The 22,500-nt window shown below is 30.4% G+C and overlaps 1 protein-coding gene across 6 annotated transcripts in view; it reads left to right on the top strand.

Moving 5' to 3' along the window:
• ptprfa (protein tyrosine phosphatase receptor type Fa) overlaps positions 1-22,500 on the top strand; it is a 268,805-nt gene that overhangs the window by 83,524 nt on the left and 162,781 nt on the right. For all 6 annotated transcript variants that reach the window (XM_061888749.1, XM_061888750.1, XM_061888752.1 and 3 more), the window contains 2 exons: positions 3,684-3,859; positions 10,765-10,910. In XM_061888749.1, coding sequence (XP_061744733.1) covers positions 3,766-3,859; positions 10,765-10,910 — 240 coding nt within the window. In that variant the 5' untranslated portion in view covers positions 3,684-3,765. The remainder of the gene's footprint in view (positions 1-3,683; positions 3,860-10,764; positions 10,911-22,500) is intronic.

Below are 22,500 nucleotides of genomic sequence, written 5' to 3'. Positions count from 1 at the left end.
GAGGGAAAATAGTATTATTAAAAATAGAATTATTAAAATTCTGTCCACTCTCTGCCTTTTATTTACTGTGGAATCTGCATATTTTATTTTTGCAGCAAATTACTGTGAATGTAAAAAAGGGTACCACTGTTATTTTTACTTCAAAATTCTGGCCATTTTTGTACCATTAAATCTGTGTTTTTGTTTTTACAGTGTTACTGTAAATGAGGGGGAAAATAGTATTATTAAAATAGTATTATTAAAAATAGTAATATTAAAATTCTGGCCCCTCTCTGCCTTTTATTTACTGTGGAATCTGCATTTTTTATTTTTACAGTGCATTACTGTGAATGTAAAAAAGGGTACCACTGTAACTTTTACTATAAAAGTCTGGCCATTCAGCTTTTTTTTTTGTTTTTTAAACAGTAAAATCAGCCTTTTTTGTTTTTCGGTACTGCTGCTATTCTGATGGCAAACATCATTGTGAATGTGAAGTGAATTTTATTTATATAGCGCTTTTCTCTAGTGACTCAAAGCGCTTTACATAGTGAAACCCAATATCTAAGTTACATTCAAGCAGTGTGGTGGCACTGGGAGCAGGTGGGTAAAGTGTCTTGCTCAAGGACACAACGCAGTGACTAGGATGGCGGAGGCGGGAATCGAACCTGCAACCCTCAAGTTGCTGGCACGGCCACTCTACCAACCGAAAAGTGACTTATGGAGCTCAGTTGAAGCTGCTGACTTTGCAGGATTATCTCCAAGACAAACACTTTTGCAAAGTGGACCCATTTTGCAGAGCAGCCTGGCAGCGTGTCGCACTAAAAGGTGTCCCCGCGTGATGTCTGCTGTCACGTGGGCGGCGTGGCGTGTCTGCGGGCCCTCAGAGGTTGAGGGGCGGACTCCGCAAAGGCCCCGGAGGAAATTGGGGCGTCTGCGGCGGTAATTGGCTGAGAGACGGCTTTTAGAGCGACATCAATTATTCAACTCAGACAATCTTAGTTCCGAGCCTCCTGCAAAAAAAAAAGCCTGGTTGATTTTCTTTGGCCGCGACGTGTCAAAACATTGTCCTTTTCCACGCCGCTTGTGTTGTCTCCGCCATCTCCTGACAAAGCTGCAAGTGTGGGGAAGTCCAACCTGCGAGTGTTGCAACTAACGAGGCCGCGCTCTAATTGCTCGTTAGGCTCGTCAGCCAAGCACAGAGATTGTTCCTTTGTTGACTTCCTGTCATGTCACAAACACAGGGAGTGGAAATACAATAACAGCAAAATGTTTAATACGAAAAAAGCATTTCAAAAAGGAAAATCTCACAAGTATTTGACAATCCCCCCCCCCCCCCCCCCCCCCCCCCCCCCAATTTTTTTATTTTTTTTCCTCAAAATTCTACACACAACACACCATGATGACAACGACAAAAGTTTTGGGAAACGCGAATGCACATTTTGTTTTTTTCAAAATGGAAAAAAAAAATCCTTAATATTGTACACTTTAAAAAAAAAAATTGCAAAAAGGAAAAACTCACAAGTATTCGACAATCCCCCCCCCAAAAAATGTATATATTTTTTCCTCAAAATTCTACATACAACACACCATGATGACAACATCAAAAGTTTTTGGAAACGCGAATGCACATTTAGTTTTTTCAAAATGGAAAAAAAAAATCCTTAAAATTGTACACTTTAAAAAAAAAAAAAAATTGCAAAAAGGAAAAACTCACAAGTATTCGGCAATTCCCCCCCCACCCCCCCAAAAATGTATATATTTTTTCCTCAAAATTCTACACACAACACACCATGATGACAACGACAAAAGTTTTTGGAAACACGAATGCACATTTAGTTTTTTCAAAATGGAAAAAAAAAATCCTTAAAATTGTACACTTTAAAAAAAAAAAAAAAATTGCAAAAAGGAAAAACTCACAAGTATTCGGCAATTCCCCCCCCACCCCCCCAAAAATGTATATATTTTTTCCTCAAAATTCTACACACAACACACCATGATGACAACGACAAAAGTTTTTGGAAACACGAATGCACATTTAGTTTTTTCAAAATGGAAAAAAAAAAATCCTTAAAATTGTACACTTTAAAAAAAAAAATTGCAAAAAGGAAAAACTCACAAGTATTCGGCAATTTCCTCCCCCCAAAAAATGTATATTTTTTTTCCTCAAAATTCTACACACAACACACCATGATGACAACGACAAAAGTTTTTGGAAACGCGAATGCACATTTAGTTTTTTCAAATTGGAAAAAAAAAAATCCTTAAAATTGTACACTTTAAAAAAAAAAATTGCAAAAAGGAAAACTCACAAGTATTCGCCAACTCCCCCCCAAAATATGTGTATTTTTTCCTCAAAATTCTACACACAACACACCATGATGACAACGACAAAAGTTTTTGGAAACGCGAATGCACATTTCGTTTTTTCAAAATGGAAAAAAAAAATCCTTAAAATTGTACACTTAAAAAATAAAAAATTGCAAAAAGGAAAAACTCACAAGTATTCGACAATTCCCCCCCCCCAAAAAATGTATATATTTTTTCCTCAAAATTCTACACACAAGACACCATGATGACAATGTCAAAAGTTTTTGGAAACGCGAATGCACATTTAGTTTTTTCAAAATGGGAAAAAAAAAATCCTTAAAATTGTACACTTAAAAAAAAAATTAAAAAAAATTCCAAATTAAATAGAAAAATTAAAAAAGGTGTTAAAATTGCGTACAGTGTTAGTAATATCATGTGACCACCACGAGCATAAATATTCACATTAACAATTATGTAACTTCCTTCTTAAAAAAAAAAATAACCTCCCCGCCCCTCCAATTATTTTTTTTTAAATCATTTTATTTTTCCAAAATGGGGTAAAAAATCTTTAAATTTTACACTTAAATTTTTTTTTTGCAAATCAAAGACTTCATATTTGCATAAAAGTTCACTTTAACAATTTATACAACTGCCTTCTTAAAAAAAAAAATACAGCCCCCCCCTCCAATTATTATTTTTTTAAATCGCCATTTTATTTTTCCAAAATGGGGAAAAATCTTTAAAATTTTACACTTAAAATTAAATTTTTTTTGCAAATCGAAGACATCACATTTGCATAAATGTTCACGTTAACAATTTATACAACTGCCTTTATAAAATAAAATAAAAATAAAACAATTTTAAATCCCCCCTCAAAATTCTACACACAATACCCTGTAATAACAATAAGAACTTTTTCAATTTAAATCACTAAGTTTTTTCAAAATCGGAATTTTTGAATTTTTTTTTTATAATTAAAAAAAATGTTTTTCTTCAAATAATGAAAATGGAAAAACAAGACATTAAATGTGCATAAACATTCACTGTAACAATTTCTTAAAAAAAAAAAAACAACTCAAAATTCTCCACACAACACCCTGTAATAACAATAAAAAACATTTTATTTTAAACTTAAATCACCATTTTATTTTTTTCAAAATCGGAATTTTTTTATTTTTTATTTTTACACTTACATTTTTTTTAGCAAATAATAAAAATGGAAAAAGAAGACGTTACATGTGCATAAATATTCACAGCAACAATTTATGTAACTGCCTTCTTGAAATTTTTTTTTAAAACCCTCAAAATTCTCCACACAAGACCCTTTAATAACAATAACAAATGTATGGATTTGTTTGATTTGATATCACTCACCTGACAGTTTCCTCTCCTGGCAGGTGTCCCTTGATGAACGTGTGACGCTGTAGCCAATCAGCAGCCTTGTGGGCACCAGCGAGGAGGCGGGGCGAGGGTCCCAAGATGGCCGAAAGCTGCAGACGGCCGCCCGGTGGGAGCGCCGTTCACCTCCTGCTGCTGATGTCGGCCACGCTGGTCCTGCCTTCGCACGCCGAAAGTCAGTGTGATGATGTCATCAATATTTCAATATTAGCATGTTAACATTAGCATGCTAGCTTTTTGGCTAATTTCGCAGGTGTACACCTCAGTCATATTTTAGGACTTGGAACATGCTAACATTAGCATGCAAGTATGTTTCAAATATTTTTTTAGCTACACACCTCAGAGAGATATGTTACAGTTAGCATTTTAGCATGTTAACATTAGCATCCTATCTTTTTGCTAATTTAGTAGATGTACACCTCAGTTATATTTTAGGAGTTGATACATCCTAACGTTAGCATGCCAGCATGTTTCAAACATTTTATTAGGTACACACCTCAGAGAGATATGTTACAGTTAGCATTTTAGCATGTTAGCATTAGCATCCTATTTTTTTCCTAATTTAGTAGATGTACACCTTAGTCATATTTTATGACTTGATACATGCTAACATTAGCATGCCAGCATGTTTCAAACATTTTTTTAGGTACACACCTCAGAGAGATATGTTACAGTTAGCATTTTAGCATGTTAACATTAGCATCCTATTTTTTTTCCTAATTTAGTAGATGTACACCTCAGTTATATTTTAGGAGTTGATACATGCTAACGTTAGCATGCCAGCATGTTTCAAACATTTTTTTAGGTACACACCTCAGAGAGATATGTTACAGTTAGCATTTTAGCATGTTAGCATTAGCATCCTATTTTTTTCCTAATTTAGTAGATTTACACCTTAGTCATATTTTATGACTTGATACATGCTAACATTAGCATGCCAGCATGTTTCAAACGTTTTTTTAGGTACACACCTCAGAGAGATATGTTACAGTTAACATTTTAGCATGTTAACATTAGCATCCTATTTTTTTTCCTAATTTAGTAGATGTATACCTCAGTCATATTTTAGGACTTGGAACATGCTAACATTAGCATGCCAGCATGTTTCAAACGTTTTTTTAGGTACACACCTCAGAGAGATATGTTACAGTTAGCATTTTAGCATGTTAGCATTAGCATCCTATTTTTTTCCTAATTTAGTAGATGTACACCTTAGTCATATTTTATGACTTGATACATGCTAACATTAGCATGCCAGCATGTTTCAAACGTTTTTTTAGGTACACACCTCAGAGAGATATGTTACAGTTAGCATTTTGGCATGTTAACATTAGCATCCTATTTGTTTCATAATGTAGTAGATTTACACCTTAGTCATATTTTATGACTTGATACATGCTAACATTAGCATGCCAGCATGTTTCAAACATTGTTTTAGGTACACACCTCAGAGAGATATGTTACAGTTAGCATTTTAGCATGTTAACATTAGCATCCTATTTTTTTTCCTAATTTAGTAGATGTATACCTGTCATATTTTAAGACTTGGAACATGCTAACATTAGCATGCCAGCATGTTTCAAACATTTTTTTTAGGTACACACCTCAGAGAGATATCTTACAGTTAACATTTTAGCATGTTAACATTAGCATCCTATTTTTTTCCTAATTTAGTAGATGTATACCTCAGTCATATTTTAGGACTTGGAACATGCTAACATTAGCATGCCAGCATGTTTCAAACATTTTTTTAGGTACACACCTCAGAGAGATATGTTACGGTTAGAATTTTAGCATGTTAACATTAGCATCCTATTTTTTTTCCTAATTTAGTAGATGTACACCTTAGTCATATTTTATGACTTGATACATGCTAACATTAGCATGCCAGCATGTTTCAAACATTGTTTTAGGGACACCACTCAGAGAGATATGTTACAGTTAGCATTTTAGCATGTTAACATTAGCATCCTATATTTTTCCTAATTTAGTAGATGTACACCTTAGTCATATTTTATGACTTGATACATGCTAACATTAGCATGCCAGCATGTTTCAAACATTGTTTTAGGTACACACCTCAGAGAGATATGTTACAGTTAGCATTTTAGCATGTTAACATTAGCATCCTATTTTTTTCCTAATTTAGTAGATTTACATCTTAGTCATATTTTATGACTTGATGCATGCTAACATTAGCATGCCAGCATGTTTCAAACATTTTTTAGGTACACACCTCAGAGAGATATGTTACAGTTAGGATTTTAGCATGTTAACATTAGCATCCTATTTTTTTCCCAATTTAGTAGATGTATACCTCAGTCATATTTTAGGACTTGGAACATGCTAACATTAGCATGCCAGCATGTTTCAAACATGTTTTAGGTACACACCTCAGAGAGATATGTTACGGTTAGCATTTTAGCATGTTAACATTAGCATCCTATTTTTTTCCTAATTTAGTAGATGTACACCTCAGTTATATTTTAGGACTTGATACATGCTAACATTAGCATGCCAGCATGTTTCAAACATTGTTTTAGGTACACACCTCAGAGAGATATGTAACAGTTAGCATTTTGGCATGTTAACATTAGCATCCTATTTTTTTCCTAATTTAGTAGATTTACACCTTAGTCATATTTTATGACTTGAAACATGCTAACATTAGCATGCCAGCATGTTTCAAACATTTTTTTAGGTACACGCCTCAGAGAGATATGTTACAGTTAGCATTTTAGCATGTTAACATTAGCATCCTATTTTTTTCCTAATTTAGTAGATGTACACCTTAGTCATATTTTATGACTTGATACATGCTAACATTAGCATGCCAGCATGTTTCAAACATTGTTTTAGGTACACACCTCAGAGAGATATGTTACAGTTAGCATTTTGGCATGTTAACATTAGCATCCTATTTTTTTCCTATTTTAGTAGATTTACACCTTAGTCATATTTTATGACTTGAAACATGCTAACATTAGCATGCCAGCATGTTTCAAACATTTATTTAGGTACACGCCTCAGAGAGATATGTTACAGTTAGCATTTAGCATGTTAACATTAGCATCCTATTTTTTTTCCTAATATAGTAGATGTACACCTCCAGTTATATTTTAGGAGTTGATACATGCTAACGTTAGCATGCCAGCATGTTTCAAACATTTTTTTAGGTACACACCTCAGAGAGATATGTTACAGTTAGCATTTTAGCATGTTAGCATTAGCATCCTATTTTTTTCCTAATTTAGTAGATGTACACCTTAGTCATATTTTATGACTTGATACATGCTAACATTAGCATGCCAGCAAGTTTCAAACATTTTTTTAGGTACACACCTCAGAGAGATATGTTACAGTTAGCATTTTAGCATGTTAGCATTAGCATCCTATTTTTTTCCTAATTTAGTAGATGTATACCTCAGTCATATTTTAGGACTTGGAACATGCTAACATTAGCATGCCAGCATGTTTCAAACATTTTTTTAGGTACACACCTCAGAGAGATATGTTACGGTTAGCATTTTAGCATGTTAGCATTAGCATCCTATTTTTTTGCTAATTTAGTAGATGTACACCTCAGTTACATTTTAGGACTTGATACATGCTAACATTAGCATGCCAGCATGTTTCAAACATTTTTTTTAGGTACACACCTCAGAGAGATATCTTACAGTTAACATTTTAGCATGTTAACATTAGCATCCTATTTTTTTCCTAATTTAGTAGATGTATACCTCAGTCATATTTTAGGACTTGGAACATGCTAACATTAGCATGCCAGCATGTTTCAAACATTTTTTTAGGTACACACCTCAGAGAGATATGTTACGGTTAGAATTTTAGCATGTTAACATTAGCATCCTATTTTTTTCCTAATTTATTAGATGTACACCTTAGTCATATTTTATGACTTGATACATGCTAACATTAGCATGCCAGCATGTTTCAAACATTTTTTAGGTACACACCTCAGAGAGATATGTTACAGTTAGCATTTTAGCATGTTAGCATTAGCATCCTATTTTTTTGCTAATTTAGTAGATGTACACCTCAGTTACATTTTAGGACTTTATACATGCTAACATTAGCATGCCAGCAAGTTTCAAACATTTTTTTTAGGTACACACCTCAGAGAGATATCTTACAGTTAACATTTTAGCATGTTAACATTAGCATCCTATTTTTTTCCTAATTTAGTAGATGTATACCTCAGTCATATTTTAGGACTTGGAACATGCTAACATTAGCATCCCAGCATGTTTCAAACATTTTTTTAGGTACACACCTCAGAGAGATATGTTACGGTTAGCATTTTAGCATGTTAACATTAGCATCCTATTTTTTTCCTAATTTAGTAGATGTACACCTTAGTCATATTTTATGACTTGATACATGCTAACATTAGCATGCCAGCATGTTTCAAACATTTTTTTAGGGACACCACTCAGAGAGATATGTTACAGTTAGCATTTTAGCATGTTAACATTAGCATCCTATTTTTTTCCTAATTTAGTAGATTAACACCTCAGTTACATTTTAGGACTTTATACATGCTAACATTAGCATGCCAGCAAGTTTCAAACATTTTTTTAGGTACACACCTCAGAGAGATATCTTACAGTTAACATTTTAGCATGTTAACATTAGCATCCTATTTTTTTCCTAATTTAGTAGATGTATACCTCAGTCATATTTTAGGACTTGGAACATGCTAACATTAGCATCCCAGCATGTTTCAAACATTTTTTTAGGTACACACCTCAGAGAGATATGTTACGGTTAGCATTTTAGCATGTTAACATTAGCATCCTATTTTTTTCCTAATTTAGTAGATTAACACCTCAGTTACATTTTAGGACTTTATACATGCTAACATTAGCATGCCAGCAAGTTTCAAACATTTTTTTAGGTACACACCTCAGAGAGATATCTTACAGTTAACATTTTAGCATGTTAACATTAGCATCCTATTTTTTTCCTAATTTAGTAGATGTATACCTCAGTCATATTTTAGGACTTGGAACATGCTAACATTAGCATCCCAGCATGTTTCAAACATTTTTTTAGGTACACACCTCAGAGAGATATGTTACGGTTAGCATTTTAGCATGTTAACATTAGCATCCTATTTTTTTCCTAATTTAGTAGATGTACACCTTAGTCATATTTTATGACTTGATACATGCTAACATTAGCATGCCAGCATGTTTCAAACATTTTTTTAGGGACACCACTCAGAGAGATATGTTACAGTTAGCATTTTAGCATGTTAACATTAGCATCCTATTTTTTTCCTAATTTAGTAGATTAACACCTTAGTCATATTTTATGACTTGAAACATGCTAACATTAGCATGCCAGCATGTTTCAAACATTTTTTTAGGGACACGCCTCAGAGAGATATGTTACAGTTAGCATTTTAGCATGTTAACATTAGCATCCTATTTTTTTCCTAATTTAGTAGATGTACACCTTAGTCATATTTTATGCCTTGATACATGCTAACATTAGCATGCCAGCATGTTTCAAACATTGTTTTAGGTACACACCTCAGAGAGATATGTTACAGTTAGCATTTTGGCATGTTAACATTAGCATCCTATTTTTTTCCTAATTTAGTAGATTTACACCTTAGTCATATTTTATGACTTGAAACATGCTAACATTAGCATGCCAGCATGTTTCAAACATTTTTTTAGGGACACGCCTCAGAGAGATATGTTACAGTTAGCATTTTAGCATGTTAACATTAGCATCCTATTTTTTTCCTAATTTAGTAGATGTACACCTTAGTCATATTTTATGCCTTGATACATGCTAACATTAGCATGCCAGCATGTTTCAAACATTGTTTTAGGTACACACCTCAGAGAGATATGTTACAGTTAGCATTTTGGCATGTTAACATTAGCATCCTATTTTTTTGCTAATTTAGTAGATGTATACCTCAGTCATATTTTAAGACTTGGAACATGCTAACATTAGCATGCCAGCATGTTTCAAACATTTTTTTAGGTGCACACCTCAGAGAGATATGTTACGGTTAGCATTTTAGCATGTTAACATTAGCATCCTATTTTTTTGCTAATTTAGTAGATGTATACCTCAGTCATATTTTAAGACTTGGAACATGCTAACATTAGCATGCCAGCATGTTTCAAACATTTTTTTAGGTACACGCCTCAGAGAGATATGTTACAGTTAGCATTTTAGCATGTTAACATTAGCATCCTATTTTTTTAGCTAATTTAGTAGATGTACAGCTCAGTTATATTTTATGAGTTGATACATGCTAACATTAGCATGCCAGCATTTTTCCAAAATTTTTTAGGTACACGCCTCAGAGTGATATGTTTGTTACTGTTAGCATTTTAGCATGTTAATACTAGCATGCTAGCTTTATTGCTAATTTAGCAGGTGTACACTTCAGTCATATAACTATAATCATGCGATTGTTAGTTTGTTAGCATAGTAACGTTAGCATAGTGCTAACTGTTAGAATTTCAGTTTGGTTTTTGAAACTTTTGCAAAAAATTTTATTTTTTTAATTATGTATTGGTTTTGAAAGTGAAAACTACCAAAATGGTCGACGCATCCTTTAATTAGTTAGTCTGTGGCCCCCGCTGGGAAAAGGTTTGTGACCCCTGTTCTAGACGTCACTAGTGATGAGTAAATGGTGTTTCGGTGAGCGTGTGGCACACTCATTGGCTGTATTGACACTGTTAACGTTTCATAACGGCACCGTCTGCTAAAATTGAAGTCGGAAAATTTAGCAATTTTTCAAGAGTAAACATTTTGCAGTACCTATAAAAGGCCACCGGGTGGCAGCACATTCTCCGACAAAAGTATTCTTAAGAGGATGACGTAAACAAACAGCTGCTGTTTGTTGCCGTGGTGACAATGTGCGATGATCCAGCGGAGACCGAGGGTCAGCGAGCAGAAGCCGTGGGAAATTAAAATTTTAATAACGGAAAACTCCTCGTCTCCCTGCTGACTCTGGTTTCCACGGCAACGCGGCTCAGTCAGGTCTCTGGATGATGGCCGTTGTTGAAAGTGTTTTGTGGTCTCCTTCAGGCTCGCCCAGCTTCCTCAAGTCGCCCGACGACCAGACGGGGATTTCGGGCGGCGTGGCGTCTTTCGTGTGCCAGGCAGCGGGCGAACCCACGCCTCGCATCACCTGGATGAAGAAGGGCAAGAAGGTCAGCTCGCAGCGCTTTGAGGTCAGACATCTTTATTTCTCACCTTTATGGGACACTTTCTTATTTTATATCAGTGGTCCTCAACCTTTTTGGAGATGCTTGATCATTGGTCCCACGGGGGGGATTTTTATGTATTTTATTTATTTATTTTGTCATGAAAAAGGGAGTTTTTTTGGGTTGGTGCACTAATTGTAAGTCTATCTTGTGTTTTTTATGTTGATTAAAAAAAAAAAAAAGTATTTTTTTTCCTACAAAACATAAAATCAACAAAAGGTGTCCAAAAATAAGCAAACATTTTGCAAAAGTACTAAGTATGAAAAGAAATATGTTCAGCACAGTTTTAGAAATTGTAAAAAAAACGTAAGTCGTGATTTTAAAGTTGTTACATTACATTTTTTTATGAATGTAAAAAATAATTATATTTCAATTTTATTTTTCAACTTTTTTTAATGAAGATGAAATTACATGAATTTAATAGTTCAATCCATTTTAGAGTTATGATTTAAAAGTCATTTTTATACTAAACATAAAATCAACCAAAGGGGTCCAAAAATAAGCAAACATTTTGCAAAAGTACTACGTACGAAAAAAAAAAGTTCAGCAGAGTTTTTTTTTAATATTTTTAAAATCATTTAAGTTATGATTTTAAAGTTATTATGTTCAATTTTTTTATGAATGTAAAAATGAATTAAATTTTTTTAATTTTAAATTTTTTTAATGAAGACAAAATTACTTGAATTTAAAATGTATACATTTTAGAGTTACATTTAAAAAGTATTTTCTTTTTACAAAATAAAAAATCAACCAAAGGGGTCCAAAAATAAGCAAACATTTTGCAAAAGTACTAAGTACGAAAAAAAATAAAGTTCGGCAGAATTTTTAAGAAATATTTTTAAAATCATTTAAGTTATGATTTTAAAGTTATTATGTTCAATTTTTTATGAATGTAAAAATGAATTAAATTTTTTTAATTTTACATTTTTTTAATGAAGACAAAATTACTTGAATTTAAAATGTATACATTTTAGAGTTACATTTAAAAAGTATTTTTTTTTCGTACAAAATAAAAAATCAACCAAAGGGGTCCAAAAATAAGCAAACATTTTGCAAAAGTACTAAATAAAGTATGAAAAAAAAAAAATTCAGCAGTTTTAAAAAAAAAATTCAAAAGCATTTAAGTTATGATTTGAAAGTTATGTTCAATTGTTTTATGAATGTAAAAAGTAATTTTTTTCATTTTAACTTTTTTTAATGAAGATAAAATTACATGAATTTAAAAGTTCAATCCATTTTAGAGTTATGATTAAAAAGTCATTTTTTTATACTAAACATAAAATCAACCAAAGGTGTCCAAAAATAAGCAAACATTTTGCAAAAGTACTAAATAAAGTATGAAAAAAAAAAATTCAGCAGTTTTAAAAAAAAAAATTCAAAAGCATTTAAGTTATGATTTGAAAGTTATGTTCAATTGTTTTATGAATCTAAAAAATCTTTTTTTTCATTTTAACTTTTTTTAATGAAGAAAAAATGACTTGACTTTAAATAAATAATAATAAATGGGTTGTACTTGTATAGCGCTTTTCTACCTTAAAATGTTAATACATTTCATAGTTACATTTAAAAAGCTTTTTTTTCTACAAAACACAAAATCAACCCAAGGTGTCCAAAATTAAGCAAACATTTGCAAAATTATTAAGTAAAATACAAACAAAAAACAAGTTCAGCAGGGTTTTAAAAAACATTTAAGTTATGATTTTAAAGTGGTTACATTTTTTTATGAAAGTAAAAATGAATTACATTTTTTTAATTTTAACTTTTTTTAATGAAGATAAAAATACTTGAATTTAAAATTTCAATACATTTTACAGTTACATTTAAAATGTTTTTTTTTCTACAATGCACAAAATCAACCAAAAGTGTCCAAAAATAAGCAAACATATTGTAAAAGAATAAAGTAAAGTACGAAAAAAAAAAAATTCTGCACAGTTTAAAAAAATATTTTCAAAAACATTGAAGTTAGGATTTGAAATTTGTGTTAAAAATATTTATAAATGTAAAAATGAATTTAATTTTTTAATTAAACTTTTTTATGAAATTAAAATGAAGATAAAAATACTTGAATTTAAAATTTCAATACATTTTAGAGTTACATTTAAAAAGTTTTTTTTCTACAAAGCACAAAATTAACCAAAGGTGTCCAAAAATAAGCAAACATTTTGCAAAAGTACTAAATAAAGTATGAAAAAAAAAAATTCAGCAGTTTAAAAAAAAAAATTCAAAAGCATTTAAGTTATGATTTGAAAGTTATATTCAATTGTTTTATGAATGTAAAAAATTTTTTTTTTTCATTTTAACTTTTTTTAATGAAGAAAAAATGACTTGAATTTAAAATGTTAATACATTTCAGAGTTACATTTAAAAAGAATTTTTTTTCTACAAAACATAAAATCAACCAAAGGTGTCCAAAAATAAGCAAACATTTTGAATAAGTACTAAGTATATATATAGAAAAAAGATCAGCACAGTTTTAGAAAATATTTTTAAAAAACATTTGATTTTAAAGTTACGTAAAAAAAAATATATGAATGTAAAAATGAAATTTTTTTTGTTTTAACTTTTTTTAATGAAGATAAAATTAGTTGAATTTAAAATTTCAATATATTTTAAAATTACGTCAAAGTCAAAATCAACCCGGTGTCCAAAAATAAGCAAACATTTTGCAAAATTACAAAAAAAAAGTTCAGCACAGTTTTAGAAAATATTTTTAAAAACATTTTTATGATTTTAAAGTTATGTTAAATTTGTTTTATGAATGTCAAAATGAATTTTATTTTTTCATTGTAACTTTTTTTAATGAAGATAAATTGACTTCAATTTAAAATGTCAATACATTTTACAGTAACATTTTAAAAAGTCATTTTTTATACAAAACACAAAATCAACCAAAGGTGTCCAATAATAAGCAAACATTTTGTAAAAGTATTAAGTAAAGTACGAAAAAAATAAAAATTCAGCACAGTTTTAAAAAATATTTTCAAAAACATTAAAGTTATGATTTGGAATTTATGTAAAAAAATTGTATGAATGTAAAAATGAATTTTATTTTTCAAATTTTAACTTTTTTTTAATGAAATAAAATTACTTGTATTTAAAATTTCAATACATTTTTGAGTTACATTTAAAAAGTGTTTCTTTAACAAAACACAAAATCAACCAAAGGTGTCCAAAAATAAGCACACATCTTGCAAAAGTACTTGGTAAAGTATGAAAACAAGTTCAGCACAGTTTTAGAAAATATTTTCAAAAACATTGAAGTTATGATTTTCAAATTGTTAAATTTATTTTATGAATGTAAAAATGGATTTCATTATTTATTATTATGTTAAATTTGTTTTATGAATGTCAAAATGATTTTTTTTTTTTAGATTTGAATTGTTTTTAATGAAGATAAAAATACTTAAATTTAAAATTTCAATACATTTTAAAATGACGTTAAAGTAATTTTTTTTCTACAAAACACAATCAACCCAAGGTGTAAAAAAAATAAGCAAACATTTTGCAAAAGTACGGAAAAAAAAAACAAGTTCAGCACAGTTTTAGAAAATATTTTTTAAAACATTTAAGTTATGATTTTAAAATTGTTACATTTTCTTATGAATGTAAAAATGAATTACATTTTTTTAATTTTAACTTTTTTTAATGAAGACAAAATTACTTGAGTTTAAAATGTATACATTTTAGAGTTACATTTAAAAATTTTTTTTTTTTGTACAAAATAAAAAATCAACCAAAGGGGTCCAAAAATAAGCAAACATTTTGCAAAAGTACTAAATACAAAAAAAAAAGGTTAAGCATAGTTTTTTAAAAATATTTTTAAAATCATTTAAGTTATGATTTTAAAGTTATTATGTTCAATTTTGTTATGAATGTAAAAATGAATTACATTTTTTTAATTTTACATTTTTTTAATGAAAACAGAATTACTTGAGTTTAAAATGTAAACATCTTAGAGTTACATTTAAAAATTATTTTTTTTTGTACAAAATAAAAAATCAACCAAAGGGGTCCAAAAATAAGCAAACATTTTGCAAAAGTACTAAGTACGAAAAAAAAAAGTTCAGCAGAGTTTTTTAAAATATTTTTAAAATCATTTAAGTTATGATTTTAAAGTTATTATGTTCAATTTTGTTATGAATGTAAAAATGAATTACATTTTTTTAATTTTACATTTTTTTAATGAAGACAAAATTACTTGAATTTAAAATGTATACATTTTAGAGTTACATTAAAAAAAAATTTTTTTTTGTACAAAATAAAAAATCAACCAAAGGGGTCCAAAAATAAGCAAACATTTTGCAAAAGTACTAAGTACGAAAAAAAAAAGTTAAGCAGAGTTTTAAAAAAATATTTTTAAAATCATTTAAGTTATGATTTTAAAGTTATTATGTTCAATTTTTTTATGAATGTAAAAATGAATTACATTTTTTTAACTTTAATGTTTTTTAATGAAGACAAAATTACTTGAATTTAAAATGTATACATTTTAGAGTTACATTTAAAAAGTATTTTTTTTGTACTAAATAAAAATTCAACCAAAGGGGTCCAAAAAATAAGCAAACATTTTGCAAAAGTACTTAGTACGAAAAAAAAAAGTTCAGCACAGTTTTTTTTAACTATTTTTAAAATCATTTAAGTTATGATTTTAAAGTTATTATGTTCAATTTTTTTATGAATGTAAAAATGAATTACATTTTTTTCATTTTACATTTTTTTAATGAAGACAAAATTACTTGAGTTCAAAATGTATACATTTTAGAGTTACATTTAAAAATTATTTTTTTTTGTACAAAATAAAAAATCAACCAAAGGGGTGCAAAAATAAGCAAACATTTTGCAAAAGTACGAAAAAAAAAGTTCAGCAGAGTTTTTAAAAAAATATTCTTAAAATCATTTAAGTTATGATTTTAAAGTTATTATGTTAAATTTTTTTATGAATGTAAAAATGAATTACATTTTTTTAATTTTACATTTTTTTAATGAAGACAAAATTACTTGAATTTAAAATGTATACATTTTAGAGTTACATTTAAAAAGTATTTTCTTTGTACAAAATAAAAAATCAACCAAAGGGGTGCAAAAATAAGCAAACATTTTGCAAAAGTACTAAGTACGAAAAAAAAAAGTTCAGCAGAGTTTTTTTTAAATATTTTTAAAATCATTTAAGTTATGATTTTAAAGTTATTATGTTCAATTTTGTTATGAATGTAAAAATGAATTAAATTTTTTTAATTTTACATTTTTTTAATGAAGACAAAATTACTTGAATTTAAAATGTATACATTTTAGAGTTACATTTAAAAAGTATTTTTTTTTTGTACAAAATAAAAAATCAACCAAAGGGTTTCCAAAAATAAGCAAACATTTTGCAAAAGTACTAAGTACGAAAAAAAAAAGTTAAGTAGAGTTTTAAAAAAATATTTTTAAAATCATTTAAGTTATGATTTTAAAGTTATTTTCAATTTTTTTATGAATGTAAAAATGAATTACATTTTTTTAACTTTAATGTTTTTTAATGAAGACAAAATTACTTGAATTTAAAATGTATACATTTTAGAGTTACATTTAAAAATTATTTTTTTTTGTCCAAAATAAAAAATCAACCAAAGGGGTGCAAAAATAAGCAAACATTTTGCAAAAGTACGAGAAAAAAAAAGTTCAGCAGAGTTTTTAAAAAATATTTTTAAAATCACTTAAGTTGTGATTTTAAAGTTATTATGTTCATTTTTTTATGAATGTAAAAATGAATTACATTTTTTTAATTTTACATTTTTTTAATGAAGACAAAATTACTTGAATTTAAAATGTATACATTTTAGAGCTACATTTAAAAATTATTTTTTTTGTACAAATTAAAAAATCAACCAAAGGGGTCCAAAAATAAGCAAACATTTTGCAAAAGTACTACTAAGTACGAAAAAAAAAGTCAAGCAGAGTTTTTTAAAAATATTTTTAAAATAATTTAAGTTATGATTTTAAAGTTATGTTCAATTTTGTTATGAATGTAAAAATGAATTACATTTTTTTAATTTTACATTTTTTTAATGAAGACAAAATTACTTGAATTTAAAATGTATACATTTTAGAGTTACATTTAAAAATTAATTTTTTTTGTACAAAATAAAAAATCAACCAAAGGGGTCCATAAATAAGCAAACATTTTGCAAAAGTACTAAGTACGAAAAAAAAATTTCAGCAGTTTTTTTTAAATATTTTTAAAATCATTTAAGTTATGATTTTAAAGTTATTATGTTCAATTTTTTTATTAATGTAAAAATGAATTACATTTTTTTAATTTTAAATTTTTTTAATGAAGACAAAATTACTTGAATTTAAAATGTATACATTTTAGAGCTACATTTAAAAAGTATTTTTTTTCGTACAAAATAAAAAATCAACCAAAGGGGTCCAAAAATAAGTAAACATTTTGCAAAAGTACTACTAAGTACGAAAAAAAAAGTCAAGCAGAGTTTTTTTTAAATATTTTTAAAATCATTTAAGTTATGATTTTAAAGTTATTATGTTACATTTTTTTATGAATGTGAAAATGAATTACATTTTTTTAATTTTACATTTTTTTAATGAAGACAAAATTACTTGAATTTAAAATGTATACATTTTAGAGTTACATTTAAAAAGTGTTTTTTTTCGTACAAAATAAAAAATCAACCAAAGGGGTCCAAAAATAAGCAAACATTTTGCAAAAGTACTAAGTACGAAAAAAAAAAAAAGTTCGGCAGAGTTTTAAAAAAATATTTTTAAAATCATTTAAGTTATGATTTTAAAGTTATTATGTTAAATTTTTTATGAATGTAAAAATTAATTACATTTTTTTAATTTTACATTTTTTTAATGAAGACAAAATTACTTGAATTTAAAATGTATACATTTTAGAGTTACATTTAAAAAGTATTTTTTTTCGTACAAAATAAAAAATCAACCAAAGGGGTCCAAAAATAAGCAAACATTTTGCAAAAGTACTTCTAAGTACGAAAAAAAAAGTCAAGCAGAGTTTTTTAAAAATATTTTTAAAATCATTTAAGTTATGATTTTAAAGTTATGTTCAATTTTTTTATGAATGTAAAAATGAATTGTACTTTTATCATTTCACCTTGATTTAATTCTTTTAGCGGACTTGATGGCGCTGGGTTCCCGCAGGTACGCGTTGTTGCTAGGCAGCGCTGGTGGGCGGGGCTTGGCGTGGCAGGAAATGGAGAGGCTTGTGTTTAAGAGCTTACGGCGTCACGCAAGCACAGGATGGGATTTCCCCACCTTTCACCTTTTTGTGTGGACAAAGAATGTTGCTTCCGTGAGGCTCGGCGTCACGTTTCAGCGTAATTCAAGGTTGCCGTGACGATATCGCCGCCAATGAAACACATCCCTGCGAGCATCAAGTCGTTCCGGGAATCAGGAATGTTCCACCTTTTCTCGTGGGGGGGTCTTCTACCTCCAGGAAGAGAATGCAGCTCCCTCATTAGCGCAGGAATGTTCTTCACACGCTGCAGCGCGGCGGAAGTGTCCTGACCTCCCCAGGCTTCCAGAACATTCCCTCACATAGCTGATGTTCACTCAAGCTCATCACGGCCCACAAAACTTCCTCCTCCGGCGGCGCCGTGCCTGGGGGTCCCTCGCTGGAGCCCCAAAGCTCCTCAAGAGCATCTCACTTAAGATTTGACAAAAGCAGTGAAGTTGTCACGTTTTTGTGGTAAAAAGTGAACACAACAAATTCTTTTCAACTTATATTAAATTGAACAGACTGCAAAGACAAGATACTTAACGTTCACACTGAGAAACATTGTTATTTTTGGCAAATATTAGCTCATTTGGAATTTGATGCCTGCGACATGTTTCAAAAAAGCTGGCACAAGTGGCAAAAAAGAGTGAGAATATTGAGGAGTGCTCATCCAACGCTTACTTGGAACATCCCACAGGTGAGCAGGCTAATTGTGAACAGGTGGCTGCCATGATTGGCTATAAAAGCAGCTTGTGTGAAATGCTCACTCATTCACAAACAAGGACGGGGCGAGGGTCACCACTTTGTCAACAAATGCCTAAGCAAATTGTTTAAAGACAACATTTCTCAAGCAGCTATTGCAAGGACTTTAGGGATTTCACCATCTACGCTCCTTAATATAATCAAAAGGTTCAGAGAATCTGGAGAAATCACTGCACGTAAGCCATGATATTACAGACCTTCCATCTCCCAGGCGGTACTGCATCAAAAACCGACATCATTGTGTAAAGGTTATCACCACATGAGCTCAGGAACACTTCAGAAAACCAATTTCAGTAACTACAGTATGTCGCTACATCTGTAAGCGCGAGTTAAAACTCTACTATGCAAAGCCAAAGCTATTTATCAACAACACCCGGAAACGCCGCCGGCTTCGCTGGGCCCGATCTCATCTAAGATGGACTGATGCAAAGCGGAAAAGTGTTCTGTGGTCTGCCGAGTCCACAAAACTGTGGACGTCGTGTCTTGTGGACCAAAGAGGAAAATAACCCTCCGGATTGTTCTTGGCGCAAAGTGTTCTAGGCAGCATGTGATGGTATGGGGGTGTATTGGTGGCCAAGGCATGGCTAACTTACACATCTGTGAAGGCGCCATTAATGCTGAAAGGTACATACAGCTTTTGGAGCAACATATCAACGTTATCATGGACGCCCCTGCTTATTTCAGCAATATAAACAGTGTACTTAAAAACAATTAGGGAGGTTTGTGTCATGTTTGTGTCACTACAGCGTGGCTTCATAGTAAAAGAGTGCGGGTACTAGACTGGCCTGCCTGTAGTCCAGACATTGAAAATGTGTGAAGGCTAAAATATGAGGCAGGAGACTGTTGAACAACTGAAGCTGTACATCAAGCAAGAATGGGAAAGAATTCCACTTCAAAAATGTGTCTCCTCAGTTCCCAAACCTGCACTGAGTGTTAAAAGGAAAGGCCATGTAACCCACTGGTAAAAATGCCTTTTTTTTTCAAAGTGTTGCTGCCATTACATTCTAACTTCATGATTATTTGCAAAAAAAAAAGAAGTGTGTCAGTGTGAACATGAAATATGTTGTCTTTGCAGTCTATTCAATTATAAGTTGAAAAGGATTTGTTTTATTCTCTTTTTATTTAGCTTTTACACAACCTGACTACTTCACTGCTTTTGGCTTTTTGTAAAATATAAACACCTACTTCAAAAACTAATAAATGCAAGGCTAATTTGATAACCGTGCAGCGGTGACTAGAACAACAAGGATGAGTTAGTACGTCCACAGTCACAGATTAGTCACGTTAGTGATTGTTTAGCGTTCATGCCAGTGAAAAACCTCGGGGGAAAAACTGTTTTATGACAGCTTGTGTCTTGTGCATATTTAGGGCCTGATTTACTAGGATCTAAATACCACGTACTGATCAGTGTGTGCAATCTACAAAATAGCGTGTACTATTAGTGGATTTGTTGCATGTTATTTACTAACATTGCACGTGCAATTGAAAAGTGGTGCAGATCGCTTCTTGTTTAAATGAGGATTTTGCATGCATCACCAGGGAAACACTCATTTACTGCACATCCAAGCTATCATACTCCTACCTGTGGGGTTCTGCCATGTTTTCCAACAAGCAGGGGACGTTGACCACTTTTTATGGGCATTTTCGAAACAGTCCTGAAGTGCATCTACTGTACAATAACTTTATTTTTATTTTTTTATTTTTTTTTATTGCCAACGTCGCGCACTTGCTCCGCTCAAGACGCTAAAAAAATGTATATCCTAAAAATTTTACTTTTCATATATCAATATTCAGGGCAGTTTTAGAAAATATTCTTAAGAAACATTTAAGTTATGATTTGAAAGTTGTTAAAAATTTTTATGAATGTGAAAGTTTTTTTTTTTTTCATTTTAACTTTTTTAATGAAGATAAAATTACTTTAATATAAAATGTCAATACATTATAGAGCAACATTTAAAAAGTCAAATATTCATTTTTTTTCTAACAAACATAAAATCAACCTAAGGGGTCCTAAAATAAGCAAACCTTTTACAGAAGTACTAAGTAAAGTACGGGAAAAAAACAAGTTCAGCACAGTTTTAGAAAATATTTTCAAAAACATTTAAGTTATGGTTTAAAAATTTTTTTTTAATGTAAAAATGAATTTTATTCCTTACATTTTAACTTTTTTTTTAATGAAGATTAAATGACTTGAATTTAAAATTTCTATACAAGTCATGTTTTTTTTTTTTTTTTTCAAAAAGACAAAATCAACCAAGGGTGTCCAAAAATAAGCTAAATATTTTTGTAAAAATACTAAGTACGAAAAAAAAAAGTTCAGCACAGTTTTAGAAAATATTTTCAAAAACATTTAAGTTATGGTTCAAAAAAATTTTTTTTATGTAAAAATGAATTTTATTCCTTACATTTTAACTTTTTTTTTAATGAAGATTAAATGACTTGAATTTAAAATTTCTATACAAGTCATGTTTTTTTTTTTTTTTTTTTCAAAAACACAAAATCAACCAAGGGTGTCCAAAAATAAGCTAACATTTTGCAGAAGTACTAAGTAAAGTACAAAAAACCCCCCAAGTTTAGCACATTTTTAGAAAATATATTTGTAGAACAGCGGATTGTGTGGTGTCAAAAAAGCATAAATGACAGGTTTGGTAGTAAACATTGTGGGAGTCTCTTTCCCAGCCTGCTTTTCCCTCCAGGGAGGATTGTTGCCAGACCCTGGGCAGCTGCGTCGTCATGGTGAATTTGGAAAAATGTGAATTTGTGCCACGAGTGCTGCAACTTTTCCCGACACGCGTCACATGTTGTGTAACGTGCCAACGTCCTACTTCGCCGACAAAACAAGCAGATGTTGGGAAAAAAGTGGTGAAAAATTGGCGTTACTAATCACCGTGTGCCAAAAAGAAACTTTCTTTCCCCCGGGCTAGGCTTGTTCAGAGTACTAGTATACTATCCTGGTACTAATGAATCAAAAACGGTACTATACTCTGTTTGAAAAAGTACCCGTTCAAGTGGTGACTTTGCTGGTTTTACGAGCAGAGGAGCATGTTCGGCAGCGCGCACACACAGAGTACTTACAAGCAGACACAGTGTGTAGACAGAAAAGGGAGAACGGATGTATTTTGGCTTAAAAAGTAAACATAAATATGAAGCTATAACTCCGAAACGCTCTCAGGCGTCAAATAAAGTGAGTTTATTGCAAGTATTATTATCACTGGAGGAGGAGGAATAGCATAACATGCTTCATTATACACCCTAGTAGGAGGATACAATAGCTCACCGGCATCACAATTTAAACAAACGCCATGGTTGGATCTACACCTGACATCCACTGTAATGATACCAAATACAGGACTTTATCTAGTCGATACTAGTCAATTTTTTTAGCATCGCAAAATGTTTTTTCGTTTAAAAAAAAAATCATACTATGTTTATAAAGTCAGTAAATATATCCCTGGACACATGAGGACTTTGAATAAGACCAATGTAGTGTTTTAGCTACTTCTAAATCACTAATCCTTGTATTCAGGGCAACAAATAAAGTATGTTTTTTACAAGTAG

The sequence above is a fragment of the Nerophis ophidion genome, linkage group LG26 (genome assembly GCF_033978795.1).
Source record: "Nerophis ophidion isolate RoL-2023_Sa linkage group LG26, RoL_Noph_v1.0, whole genome shotgun sequence".
NCBI lineage: Eukaryota > Metazoa > Chordata > Actinopteri > Syngnathiformes > Syngnathidae > Nerophis > Nerophis ophidion.
Note: the sequence above shows the minus strand (reverse complement) of the source record. Positions and strands in the feature narration are given on the sequence as shown.